The 14,414-nt window shown below is 42.7% G+C and overlaps 1 protein-coding gene across 1 annotated transcript in view; it reads right to left on the minus strand.

Moving 5' to 3' along the window:
- Positions 1 to 205: 205 nt before the first annotated feature.
- Positions 206 to 14,414, minus strand: part of spg (dedicator of cytokinesis spg) — a gene marked incomplete at its 3' end in the record, with an annotated part of 46,721 nt that continues 32,512 nt past the window's right edge. Inside the window, exons 9-22 of the mRNA XM_028313973.1 lie at positions 14,103 to 14,338; positions 12,707 to 12,866; positions 12,006 to 12,129; positions 11,411 to 11,565; positions 10,453 to 10,621; positions 10,014 to 10,148; positions 9,372 to 9,618; positions 7,416 to 7,602; positions 6,644 to 6,891; positions 6,010 to 6,171; positions 4,560 to 4,688; positions 4,035 to 4,179; positions 3,193 to 3,421; positions 206 to 362 (exon numbers count right to left, since the gene is read on the minus strand). Of these exons, the coding sequence (XP_028169774.1) occupies positions 206 to 362; positions 3,193 to 3,421; positions 4,035 to 4,179; positions 4,560 to 4,688; positions 6,010 to 6,171; positions 6,644 to 6,891; positions 7,416 to 7,602; positions 9,372 to 9,618; positions 10,014 to 10,148; positions 10,453 to 10,621; positions 11,411 to 11,565; positions 12,006 to 12,129; positions 12,707 to 12,866; positions 14,103 to 14,338 (2,483 nt within the window). The remainder of the gene's footprint in view (positions 363 to 3,192; positions 3,422 to 4,034; positions 4,180 to 4,559; positions 4,689 to 6,009; positions 6,172 to 6,643; positions 6,892 to 7,415; positions 7,603 to 9,371; positions 9,619 to 10,013; positions 10,149 to 10,452; positions 10,622 to 11,410; positions 11,566 to 12,005; positions 12,130 to 12,706; positions 12,867 to 14,102; positions 14,339 to 14,414) is intronic.

The raw sequence follows: 14,414 nt of genomic DNA on the forward strand, positions 1-14,414 counted from the left end.
AGACTTGAGCCGCAAGCACTCAACAGAGTAAGACCTCCGGTTTATTTAATTCTATCACTACCTGGCTATTTTCCTATAGTTGCCGGTCCTTTGCATCCTATACGTTAGTCGCGACATGATTTCTACTCGAGAACCTGTTCACTCTCTCCTCAATCCCTTTACACGTAAATAAACCTACCTAATAGACATAGAATAACCTACTTACCAGCAGATTGACAGTGGCAGCCATTCTCTTGTCCCTATGCTCGGCGCCTTGCATGACGGCGCGGTAGTCTAGCAATCTTTCTAGCAGCCGCGTGACACATCCCACGAAAGCCGCCCCTGCCTCACGCCAACCCTCAGTCGAAACTCGCTCCATCAACCTACACAATAAAGGCTATTATACAATACCCGCATTTTACTTAATCGCCTATCTACCTGGACATGGAAAAACTCACGATATCTACCTACTTACGCACTTTAGAAGTATAACACTTGCATAACACTATTTGTCTTTTAAAAGCACAAACACCTACTAATGCATTGAGGAAGGAATGAAAATTGTATACTTACACGGAACTCAAGTGCTCCCTGAACCATTGAAGCGTGTAAAATGATGTATTAGGTCAGTGAATATTTTATATTATTATGATATAACAAAGCGTTTACTTGGTATTCTGAATAACGTAACGTTACCCACAGTCATATCCCAATATTTTATTTAATGCTAGGTTTTATCTACACCCGCACTCACCTACATAAAATGAGGAGTGTCTATTCAAAAGGGGATATTTACATTTTTATTATTTATTAAACTGAGTATGCAGTCTTGTTCTTAGTGCTGAATACTCACTTTCGTCACTTGAATCTTAATCAAAACGGGATATTCTCCCAAGTAAAGCAGCTTCAAATATGAGTGTTCATTTCAGAACAGGATATTTACACTTACAAAATTAAAAAAATAATAGTTATTTTTCATTTCATAACAAGAGAGGATATTTACAATACAAATATTTACACTATACCAATTAGCCGTTTCAAAACGGGATATTTACTTTTACATAGTGTTTTATTTCCTTTAACTTTATGCCTTAGGATTTATTTTTAGACATTTTACTCAACGGAACGCAAAATTAACGTAAAACGGAATCTATGTTGTGTGATTGTCTGACACCTGATATTGGACAAATCAGCCCCGATTACGGTAATATTTAACGTCTACAATCCAGACACGCTTCTTCGATTCTGCGATGCGATTGGTCAAAACAGTCAGCTGTCAGTCAACGTCAGCTGTTTNCGTGTCTGGATTGTAGACGTTAAATATTACCGTAATCGGGGCTCAGGATTTGAATGTCTAATAATTAAAAAAATATAATTCTGTTTAGTAGCGTCTTTAATTTTGGTCATTATTATTATTTAAAAAAAAGAATAATCTGTGTTTTATTATCATTTAAAATTTTGAGATGTACAATACAAAAGAGGATATTTACAAAATAGTAGGCTCAACTAAAGGGGATATTTACAGTAAGTACAGAACAAAGGGGGATATTATAAAAGATCCGTGTCAAAAGAGGATATTATGATTTTTCTGAACTCTGTAACTTTAAATTAACAAGTCATATTTTTTGGCAAAAAGTGTAGTTAGAACACTGTAATGAAATAGTTTCATAACAGAAATAATGCTTTTCGGTAGGTCTGCAAATATTTCCCATATAAGTTTTTCCCATTTTGTGAAAAATAAGATAGAATGTAGGTATCCCCTTTTGAAAAGACACTCCTCAAATGTCAACCAAAAGATACTGTAGGTATAACATAGCGCTCAATAGGCGTCAGTTCCTGAGGTATAGAAGCGGCACGGGAGAGGTGACATCGACATAATAATATTATTACGTGACAGAGCGTACTGAAGAATATAATTAGACACTTTGACACCACACCCCGAAACCACAACTGTTTTAAAAAGACCCTTCATTCTGGTCTTAAAAACTTAATTAATTTTAAATTACCTGTAAATTACGATTTTTGTTCGCATTGTAATTGAAAAAAACGTAGTTTAATTGAGTTGACAAAATAGTGATGTCACTTGCTTGTAGTGCCATACAAAATCTATGGGAGAGTTTCGTTTTGACAGTTTTAAAAAATACGTCAATGAGGGCTATCGTTTTTATACTTAACAGTTGGCACTCCTGGCGATTGACAGGACTTTACGGCTGAACCATTTAAGAACCTAGTAAGTGCAGCGGAGCAAATTTTACAGGAGAGCGAAAAAACGCATTTTCATTTGCCCTGCTAAGATGCTTAAAGATTTGGATAACTTCCGATGTTCATATTAAAGATTAGTTACTAAAGTATACTTTATGGAATAAAAGAATATATTTAGTTAAAAATAGCAAGTTTTATGCTCTTTACTAACACTAAAAAATATTTTTTTGACAAAAGTGCCTCCTAAAAATCAAAATCCAAATCGAATATGAATCAGTACTCATGTAGAGCCCAGATTTTGATATGGTTATCGAGTGTCAGCCAACAGAACTCGAAATAATATTTAAATTACAGTAGCATTTTACCTCTAGTAAGTCACATTGACCATTTTGAAACCTAGTAAGTCCATGCACTTACTAGGTTTTAAATGGTCATTGTAACTTGCTAGGTTTTGATAATGGTTTTTGCAGATTTAAATTGAACTTACTAGGTTTTTAGCAACGCGTTTCTCCGGTTCTAAGTGTAATAGAGCGATTTCTGTCTTCACATCCTGTGGAGACCTTAATTCTAAGGTGATTTATGACAAAAAACGAAAATCTGCAAAAGTGTCCCTTACTAGGTTCTTAAATGGTTCAGCCGTTTACTCTACAGTGGCGCCATCTTGATGAGTGCAAATGCGATAGTCCTCCTACCACTTTAGAGCTTAATAGTTGGCGCCACTGTCTTCGCGACTAGCAAGTGACAGGACCTTACTCTACAGTGGCGCTAACTGGTGAGCGCTAAAACGATAGCCCTCATTGACTGGTGGTGTCAACATGTCTATTATGAAGTCTCGGTGACGTTTAAAAGTCACAAAAACACCCTTCCGTGACGGTCCCAAGCCTCAGGCACTGACTTACGTTGACCCCTAGACCTATAATAATCGCTTTAAAAATCCCCTCTGCCTGAAAATATCACAGATTAGCTTCATTTTACTACACAAACAAAACTAAAAGTCCCAATCATACTCACACAGTGTCAAACAGCCGTCTATAATGGTCGTCGGCCTTGTTATCAGCTACCAGCGAGTCCAGCTTATCGACCAGGGCCGCTTCGGTTCTCCTAGCAGAGCCGGTGGCCGCTCGCTCGGCAGCCATTAACGCTACTAGAGCACCCAAGGCTGCTCTACGCAACTCGCCGACTAGAGTGATCTCTAGTAATGCTCCTACTGCGCCTGGGACTAGATGTAGCTGGGCTGGGCCTGGTGGAAATGAAATAAAAAAATTGCGTGACTTATATTAAGGCTGAGTGGCACCACCTTATAATCGTAATTATATCCATAACCGGTGTTTATGGAGTTGACAGAATTTTGACGTTTGTTATAGTTAAAGTAAAATGGGTGCAACCCAGCCTAAGATTAGTGGACAAGGTAAGAATAATCTAAATGTACGATTTTTTATAATTATGTAATTTTTGTGTCAAAAAACCAATTCACGAGTTATTGGAACAGCAAAACATTTTTAATACTCCAAATCCTATAGTCTACATAACGTCTTTGATTCAATAGTTCAGAGTCCGATTTACATCATCACATCACTGGCACTGGCAACACTGACGTCACCCGAGCCCTCTGGCCCCCCGCAGCCCAAGTCTAAAGCCCGGTCTGCGAGCACGTACAATTTTGTCCAATGACCCCAAGCTACCCATCCTTATCGCTCGCGCGTAATTATATTGCTGTCGCGACTGTGCGATGGGCGCCCGCAGTGAGTGTGCGAGCGCGACAGCAACATAATTACGCACGAGCGATAAGGATGGGTTGCTTGGGGTCATTGGATCAAATTCTACTTGCTCGCAGACCAGACTATAGCGCTCACCTAGACGGCTCCATACAGAAAGCACTTGCAGGCCGGCTGCGGCGCGCACCCGCGGCCTGTCAGGCCCACGCCCCGCCCAGCGTTCTGGCTGCAAAGCGCCTGACGTCACCAAGGCCACGCCCAGCTCCATATAGCCAGACCACAGCTGGAAGATAATGAGTTTAGTGAATTTAGTATCCTTTAAAAGCGTAAAAGAAATTTTATAAACGTTGCTAGAACACAGCAATGAACAATTGCTCTATCTTTTCAGCCAAATGACGTCTACTGCTGGACAAATACCTCCCACAACGACCTGCATCCAAGTGCTTTCCGCCAGATTCACCAGATTGTCGGTCCACCTAATGGAAGGCCTGCCATTACGTATTTTCATCCATGGTCATCACTCTAGAACTTTTGTCCCACGTAGTTTCATTGATAACGTAATGTAAACAGTTGCATTTAAAGGGATCACCAGAAAACATTAATTGTGCCTGAGGAAGTTAATTACAAATATACCATAAACCATCTTTAATTCTGTGCAATTACCTGAGAATCAAATTGAGGAGGTTCTTCTCCTAAAAATCTCTCTAGTAGCGGTTTAGCTAAGTCCTGCAATGCTGATAGCAGCACTTTGCAACTCTGCACGCGTAGCACCATCCAATCAGCTGGGAACACCTGTAGAAAAACCCCAAAATTAGCAGACTATTGAAAAAGGAGTAAAGATGAAGCACTGCACACGATATCTTCTTTCCTTCCTAGTCGATACACTCTTGCCAAAGTGTTCGTGGTTAACATAGTGAATCACGATGAATGTGTGTCGATAGACGGCATCTACAGTCTGTTTTTGGTTATAAGTTATACCGGCTACTCCCTAACACCATACCAGGCCTGGCTCACTCCGCGCGGTACATCCGATAATTACCTACAGCGAAGCGCCCCGCCGGCGGGTATTATATCAGTCGAGTGTCACGCGCGCGCCCGTCAGGACGCTGGCGTGCGTTGTAGTACCTAATTCTATGATCGAAGTATTATTTAAAAATGGACATAAAGAGAAATAAATATTATTGTGCGGCGTTCGGGTGCTTAAATTCGAAAAGAAATCTACCGGATTTATCTTTTTTTTCGCTTACAAAAAGATGCTGAAAGGTATGTTGGCCATGTAGGTAATCAATAATTCTTAGGATAGTATAGGAACCTAACCTACCATGACTACTGCTCAGAATGCGTTCGTTCGTTTCAGCCAATTAATGACGTCCACTGCTGGACAAAGGCCTCTCCCAAGGTTTTCCATAATGAATGCGTACTTACCTACATACGTACCTCATTACAAATAAGTAGATTAATTATTTTTTCACTAGACAGCAACCCTAACAGCGTAAGAAGAGTTCAGAGGCACGCGATAGAAAGAGTCAAAACTTGTAGGTGAATAAAATTGTAGGTACGTAGTGCTGTGCGAGCTGAATAGGCTAGTTGCCTAAAAAAATTTTTTTAGTCCGTAATGTTGAATATCAAAAAATATTGGACACATATATTTTTATTTGTCAATCTAACAAATAATTACATAGTTATGGTGCGTTGAAGTTGCGCACGACGTCACAACGTGCGGCATTTTTAAGCAAGCGTTGACGTCACGGGCCTCTTCTTATGAACTTTGGGGCGCTTTATCTCTTTAAATTTTCATTAGTTTGAAAAAGTGAAAAATACGTGTAGAGTATTTTTTGATAAGTTAACTGACGGACTAATTAAAACTCTTGCTTTTTGACCCAGGCAACATCCCCATTCCACTGTATCGCGTCGTAGCAAGACTCGCATTTATTTAAATCGTCTTGCGGAGTAATCCTTCTGTACCTGTACTATTACTTATTCTGTGACCATACACTTAGTTTCGTGTCAGGTTTCGGGGTCTATCTGTCATTGTCACTCATGTTGACATTTCGCTTTGTGTGACAGGAAGGGAACCAAGTAGCCCCTTTAAAAGAAAAGCAAAAACACTCACGTCTTGTTCTATGAGATGTCTAAACACCAAGAAAGCTCTCATGAGGAAGTCTTTCAGTGGTTTTCTGTCGTGAGGATGCGGCGCTAGATGGCTCCACAATCGCTGGTAATGTGCCGGTCGAAGTAACTCCATGGCGCCTAGCAGGCCAGCCACCATTGAACCCTGTAGGATAAACGACCTTAAATACATAGCGTAGCAGGATTTACATGGTATAGGACCACAGATCACAAAAACTAAAGGAGATGTCACAAAGGGGCGGGGCCGGTGTTGCAGCAATATGCCCAAAAACAGAACAAATAGCTCGTGAAAGCAATGCTGACAGCAGCGACGTCATAATGTAAACAGTTTACATTGCTTACGCTTGCGACGTACTAAAGATAATTCGAACGTTGAGTACTCATACCGCAGTGGATAATGAACACATATTTTGATCAATTTGTGTGTGTGAATGTCTAATGCGACACTGAGTTTCGAACTCAGCGCATTAGTTGGCATGTCTTTATATCTTTATGTATAGGACACTTTAACAAGGCAATAAGGTTGAAAATATTTTGGAAAAGCGGCGGAAAAATTATCAGTAAAATCTATATTGATTATAATTGTCGCAATAAGTCAGTAAGAAAGCTTCACTTACCAAAACCGGCGAATTCCCGCCAATAAGATGGAGCACAGTCTCCACCAAAACGTCAAGTGTGTTCAAACACAGAACATCCACGTCCGGGTCTAGCTCATCTTCATCCACCGGTTGGTCCGGGTCTTCCTTCTTCCATAGTAAGGTCACTAGCTCGCCGAGCATATCAGCGCATTGAGCTAGTTCGTCGCGCCTTGCTAAGTGTACTCGTAAGTGGTGGCACGCTGTTGTTAGCACTATGTTGCGAGCCTCTGTGAAATATGTAAGAGATTATGAATAGAAACGATGGACCTAAAACTAAAAAAAACATGTTGAAAAATTACGAAAGGGGCAAAGCTTAGAATGAGGGTTTTCGCGATTGAAAAATCCGCCAGATGGCAATACGTAGACGGGAGGTCCAAATGCTGCATGATTGGTGGATTTTGACATATCTGTCAATGTCATGTCAAAAATAACCAATAATGCAGCATTTGGACCTCGCGTCTACGTATTGCCATCTGGCGGATTTTCCAATCGCGAAAACCCTCATTGGGAGTTAAGCACTGGATTTAACGATAACGTGTTTCGGTTTAGGCATGAAGCTGATACTAATTTATCGATGACATTTGGCTGTTGTGTTGTTCAGTTGTGGACGTCGTCGTGCGTCTAGCTAGAAGATGATACTGAGTACTGATGTTAAAGCTGTATAAATTAACAATCTAAAGATCTTCCCAAAAATTTAAAGTCGGTTTACAGCACGAGAATTCAGTTATATTATGTAAGACTGGTTCCTTACCTGGGTCTTGTCCTAAAGGTCCCTTGAGTATCTCTTGAGCGGCCGCTAGCCTGGCCTTAGCTAAAGCCGGAGGTGCATTGGCTGCGGGCGCGTCCAACATAGACGCGGTCACTCTCGCCGCTTCCACGGGGCCTAGTGCTGATGCTACTTCTTTGGCTACGCTAGCCCAGGACGTCATAAGCGCCACCTATAGAATAAAATATTTTGATAATAATGTCATAATTTTGGTTTTACAGACACCAATCAGGCGTAATATTAAGCTGAGCGAGCGTAGACAATTGCGGATAACCATATAACTGCTATAAAGTTGTTATGATTTACACACCTACGCTGGAGTCAAATGTTTTCTATGAGGATGCTGCGCTAGCGCCTTCAATGCGTGTAGCTCTTTTGAAGCGAGCAAAGATACTTGCGGAGAACAAAGTGTGACTACTGTAAGTCGTTATAGTGTACATACCTGTGTGTGCCGAAACTAAATGTTCTCTATGAGAATGCTGCGCAAGCGCCTTTAGCGCATGTAAAGCTACGCGAACGTCACTTCTGAAGCTGTCCTCGTACTGGCCGCTGGTGGCTCGCGCAAACAATCGCCGCGAGCGCACGGCGAGCCGGAACACTGCGCCGAGCGAGCGCAGACACTTGCGAATGCCAATGTATGACTATTATAAGTGTCTTTTCTATACACACCTGTGCCGGAGCTAAATGTTCTCTATGAGGATGCTGTGAAAGCGCCTTTAGCGCATGTAGCGCTGCTCTGACGTCTCTTCTGAAGCTGTCCTCGTACTGGCCGCCGGTAGCGCGCGCGAACAATCGCCGCGAGCGCACGGCGAGCCGGAACACTGCGCCGAGCGAGCGCAGACACTTGCGGATGCCAATGTATGACTATTATAAGTGTCTCTTCTATACACACCTGTGCCGGAGCTAAATGTTCTCTATAAGGATGCTGCGCAAGCGCCTTTAGCGCGTGTAGTGCAGCTCTGACGTCTCTTCTGAAGCTGTCCTCGTACTGGCCGCCGGTAGCTCGCGCGAACAATCGCCGCGAGCGCACGGCGAGCAGGAACACTGCGCCGAGCGAGCGCAGACACTCGCGAATGCCAATGTATGACTATTATAAGTCTATATGCGTTCGTTACACACCTGCGCCGAAGCAAGATGTACTCTATGAGGATAATGTGCCAGCGCCTTTCATTCTTCAAGGCGTGATGAGCAGCTTTGACGTCTCTTCGAAGCGAGCGCAGACACTTACTGGCAACAACGTGCGACTGATGTAAGTCATTATGAGTTACCCACCTGCGCCGGAGCTAGATGTTCTCTATGAGGATGCTGTGCAAGCGCCTATAGCGCGTGTAGTGCAGCTCTGACGTCTCTTCTGAAGCTGTCCTCGTACTGGCCGCCGGTAGCTCGCGCGAACAATCGCCGCGAGCGCACGGCGAGCCGGAACACTGCGCCGAGCGAGCGCAGACACTTGCGGATGCCAATGTATGACTATTATAAGTGTCTATGCTGTACACACCTGCGCCGGAGCTAAATGTTCTCTATAAGGATGCTGCGCAAGCGCCTTTAGCGCGTGTAGTGCAGCTCTGACGTCTCTCCTGAAGCTGTCCTCGTACTGGCCGCCGGTGGCTCGCGCGAACAATCGCCGCGAGCGCACGGCGAGCCGGAACACTGCGCCGAGCGAGCGCAGACACTTGCTAGCAATAATGTGCGACTGATGTAAGTCATTATGAGTTACACACCTGGGCTGGAGCTAAATGTTCTCTATGAGGATGCTGCGCAAGCGCCTTTAGCGCGTGTAGTGCAGCTCTGACGTCTCTCCTGAAGCTGTCCTCGTACTGGCCGCCGGTGGCTCGCGCGAACAATCGCCGCGAGCGCACGGCGAGCCGGAACACTGCATCGAGCGAGCGCAGACACTTGCTAGCAATAATGTGCGACTGATGTAAGTCATTATGAGTTACACACCTGGGCTGGAGCTAAATGTTCTCTATGAGGATGCTGCGCAAGCGCCTTTAGCGCGTGTAGTGCAGCTCTGACGTCTCTTCTGAAGCTGTCCTCGTACTGGCCGCCGGTAGCTCGCGCGAACAATCGCCGCGAGCGCACGGCGAGCCGGAACACTGCGCCGAGCGAGCGCAGACACTTGCGGATGGGTTCTTGACCCTCGGCACCTGCCGCCCACTCTGCGCAATGTTGCACTGACGACAGTAGGCCTCTGGAAATATATTGTAGGAGTGGTTAAGTGTTATTTTCTTACCATGAAACTGTTTAGGCACTGCTTTATTGTTAAATAATCTTTGGAATTAGTATACGTGCGTCATCAATAGTTGAGAAATGTTGAAATAAAACCAATTTATGTTGCCATTTTTTTTATGCTAGACAAGGCAGGTATTTGACCGCAATCGCACCTGGTATTAAGTGAGATACAGTCTAGGATGGTACATGTTGCAATAAAAACTAGCGGCCGCCCGCGACTTCGTATGCGCTGACCCCGTTTTACCTCCTAAGGGGTTGAATTTTGCAAAATCCCGTCTTAGTGAGCACTTGTGTTCTAAAAGGAACCCCCATGCAAAGCTTGAGGCTCCTAGCACTTATAGTTTTTACACTTACTTGTAGACGAGAGCAGCAGAGAAGTGTTCTTCGATGTAAACGTCTAACACTGGCCGGAAATGCTGGAATCGGCTCTCGTCTAAGAGGCTGCATATCGACACCAATACTAGGAACACAGTGCCAGAATGTGGCGTGCTGAAATCAAAATATTATGATTACAAATACATACGAATTGGTGAAATGTTACAAATGCCTAAGCCTTTGAATAAAAAATTAATTGATTTTGGTGTAAAGATCAAAATGTCAATTTAATTAATTAAAGTTATAAACGAATGATTTTGATCGCGTGAAGCGCGACAAAGACTATCAGGTCGATATTGGCGCGGTAGAAGCTAGTTGATTACAAGATACGCATGACACCCATGACATTAAATGTAACGTTCGGATTGTTTAAAAAATAAGTTTTCTAAGAATTTTAAAAAGTACATATATTAAATACCTGTTTCCATCCTCAGTAGAGAACAAAGCGAAAAGTGCGTCAAGGACATCCCGCAGAAATTTGATGAGTTCTTCGCAGCTTAACCCGTCTCCTAACCGCAACACTCGCAATAGCGTCTCTTGTACTTTCTCAGGGTGCGCTCGCCATTGTAATAGAGCAAGTAGATCCTCTGTGAAAACAACGAAACTAGATGAAATGAGAATTTATCAGCCGTTCGTTCGTTCGTTTCGGCCGAAAGACGTCCACTGCTGGACAAAGGCCTCCCCCAAGGATTTCCACAAAGACCGATCCTGCGCCACTCGCATCCAGGCACCTCCAGCAACCTTCACCAGATCGTCGGTCCACCTAGTGGGAGGCCTGCCCACGCTACGTCTTCCGGCTCGTGGTCACCACTCAAGAAATTTCCTGCCCCAGCAGCCATCAGCTCTACGAGCTATGTGCCCCGCCCACTGCCACTTGATTTTAGTGATTCTGCGGGCTATATCAGTCACTTTGGTTCCCATCAGCCGTGCCGCAACGCAAATGTATGGGCGTATCGTACAAAATCGATAAGATACCTCGAAGTTTATCGTGGCGCGCATCTTAGGCCTACAGGACTGGCCGTTGTGGAAAAGACTAGGGAGACCTTTGTCAAAGTAAGCTTATGATTGGAAAGGAATTTAACTGTTCTCTCTCTAGGCTGTCATGAAATACCTCATTATTATATGACGTTCAAAGCTGTTGCCAAGAAAATGTAATTGAATAACGTATAGAAAAATATTTATCTATCCTCTCGAATCGCTTCGTATCTAATAAGAGAAACGAAAATAATGCCAATATTTTTGGCTTACAACCCAGAGGTGTGAGTAAAAATTAAAATATTAATATGCCAACTGTGATCAGCCTTGTCTGCATGCAAATTTCAGCTGTCAACTTATTTACACAATAAATATTATAAGATAAACAAAACATGCCATACCATTTTGAGTCAATTTGGTGGAGCATAGCAGCGTGTTTATGGTGCAGTTTTCTTTGGAGCTTCTTTGGAAGGACGCCACCACCCCGTTGGTTGACGGTAGGCGTATCGTGTCTGTGGAGCACGAAGGCAACGATAGATAGCTGGCTGAAGATAATCTGGAAGAAGAAGAATAACTTCAGATCTATAGATATTTTAGTAGCAAAATAGCACATTTCACAAGCGTCTTTAGCTTGTATGGACGGCAGTTTATAATCAAACTAATCTTAGTATCTTTTCTGAGTTTTCTGTTTTAATGCCTTCGATACCAACTGGTATTGTTGAAGGAAGTTTAATACCGACAGAATTATATTTACGGGGTTGAACTCTGAAAATTATTGTCAAACCTTCCTAAAAAGTATTTAAAATTACAAAGGTAAGATGCAGGCCAAGAGATACCATATTGTCGATTTTAATTAAGCTTATATGTTATGCGGCCTATCCGTAGTAAGATTTTAGGAATGTGACTTGATATTGTTTCTAATAAATATAATTATATGTATTACCTCCAGGCCGTGTCAGTCAATATTTATGGCAATAAACCGAATCATACACTTACTTGGTAGGATCATCACATTTGTAGACATACAGCTCGTGAGCCCCGTCCCTAAGCGTAGCGCCGCTCGCTTCCATGAGCCGAGCGAACGAGAAGCCGAATAGCTTCCTCTCATTCTTGTCGCGAGCTAAAACATTATAATACGTTTGTTTTATTTAAAATGTAAATATGACATAAATAATGTGGAATGCAAAACTAAAATTTGAAATTAAGATGAATATAATATTTATTTTTAAATGCAATAGGTGAAGGATACAGTAAATAAGAATAAATTTTATTTTAATTTATTCAAAATCTACAGTTCTTTTTAACACGATATACACGTATGTATTTGACTCCATGTTCTGTCAGTAATGGTTCTCATAAAGATGTATTCATAAAAACGAAATTAAATAGGGGATTTTTTTTTCTAAAAAGTGTATTAGTAATTTGTTCCCAAAAAATTATTGCTTACCCCTCCACAGCTAAGATATGCTTATATTAGGAATGTGTTTAGCAAACAGTTCAGCGGTAAGAATCTAACTAGCGTTTCTCGAAAATAAGAAAGATTAGGAACTATTTTTGCATTAACTGTTTGAACTGTCAAGACATTTTTATTGCAAAAGCCACCAATTACTACTAATTATTACTACCAATTAGTAATTACTACATTACTATTATTATTTAATTTTTATTACCGCAATGTTTACATTGATGACACTTACTTGAACAATGCCTGAATTCAATCCGCACATGCGCGTGAGTGAACGTCTCCAGTGGTACGGTGAGACGTAACTGCTCGCCCCACGATGGGCTGTTGTTGTGGTACAGCACTAGCGACTCGTATGATGTACTGCCGTTGCCGCTAGCGCCCCATACGCATTCCTGTAGTGTTATAAATAAACAAAATAAGCTGAAAAGTCACTTGAAAACAAAATACTTCACTTAAAATCACTATAAAAAAAGAATCGTCGAAGACAAAAAGTCTTGGGTTTAAATAGGTTAATGCACGATTCTATGGCAAGAGCGCAGGAAAAAACTACTGAGTTGATTTAATAAAGATGAGCATTTTACATGCGGATGGGGCTGCAAGCTTCTGGAGTGCAAAATCAAAAATATTTATTCAGTTTAGACCACCAGTGGCACTTATGAACGTCAAAATGTAGTAAAAATAAAAAAGAAAAGGTAGCAGGCACTATACATGTCTCCTTATCTTTTGGGCCCTACCAGCGCTTCCAGACAAACATATGGCAAGTGCTGAGAAGAAACGCCGGAACAAACTCAGTCACCACTAATTGCCAGGAATTATCTAACGGTAAGAAGAATAACCAAATTCAAGTACATCAAATATGTGCAGACTGAACTGACCACGCATCCTTGTCATCAATATAGTCTCGAACCTTGTAGTACCCTTTGGACATAAGGGTATTTTTTATATGTATCTTAAATTTCTTTATTGGCAATTCGACAAGGTTGTGTGGTATTTTGTTAAATATGGTAATACATTTCCCCAAGAATGAATTACCTATTTTTTGCAGGCTACGTACCGGAACACGCAGCGTGAGACGTCCACCCACGACATCATTAAGGTAGCAGGAAGGCGCTGCATGCAGGCCGATACCAACCGGTCAATATGGAAATCATTGGGAGTTGGCAGTGGACGTCCTATGGTTGAAATGATGATGTTGATGAATATTTTACAAGTACACTCACGTGGTCACTTACTATGGGCCTCATACGAAGGCTCAAGGTCACCCAAAGGGCGATGGAGCGTGCTATGCTCGGAGTTTCCATACGTGATCGAATCAGAAATGAGGAGATTCGTAGGAGAACCAGAGTGACTGACATAGCCCGCAGAAGCGCTTAAATAAAGTGGCAGTGGGCGGGGCACATAGCTCGTAGAGCTGATGGCCGCTGGGGCAGGAAAGTTCTTGAGTGGTGACCACGAGCCGGAAGACGTAGCGTGGGCAGGCCTCCCACTAGGTGAACCGACGATCTGATGAGGGTCGCGGGAGGTGCCTGGATGCGAGCGGCGCAGGATCGGTCTTCGTGGAAATCCTTGGGGGAGGCCATTGTCCAGCTGTGGACGTCTTTCGGCTGAAACGAACGAACGATACTCACACTTATAACTTGACCCGTGTTATCATGCACACTGACAGTGGCCAGGACATTTTTGGCAGTGCTCTTTCCACCCCTCTCGAACTCTGCCCGCTCCAAGGTCAAGTAGAGGTCGTTGCGGACGTCTCCAGGCATTATCACGTCGGGGAATCCCCGTTTGGCTGTGATGGTAGCCCCTGAGGATACTGCCTCTGATATGCTCCCAGTGTGGGTTAATAGGCGAAGAGCTACCACGATACCTGGAATGGATATAGACACGATAAGTCATTTTCAGGAGAAAATAATGTCGATATCATTTATTGATATTTTTTTTCG

Source organism: Ostrinia furnacalis, unplaced genomic scaffold (genome assembly GCF_004193835.3).
Source record: "Ostrinia furnacalis isolate ACB-3 unplaced genomic scaffold, ASM419383v2 OfSCF4451, whole genome shotgun sequence".
NCBI classification, from domain to species: domain Eukaryota; kingdom Metazoa; phylum Arthropoda; class Insecta; order Lepidoptera; family Crambidae; genus Ostrinia; species Ostrinia furnacalis.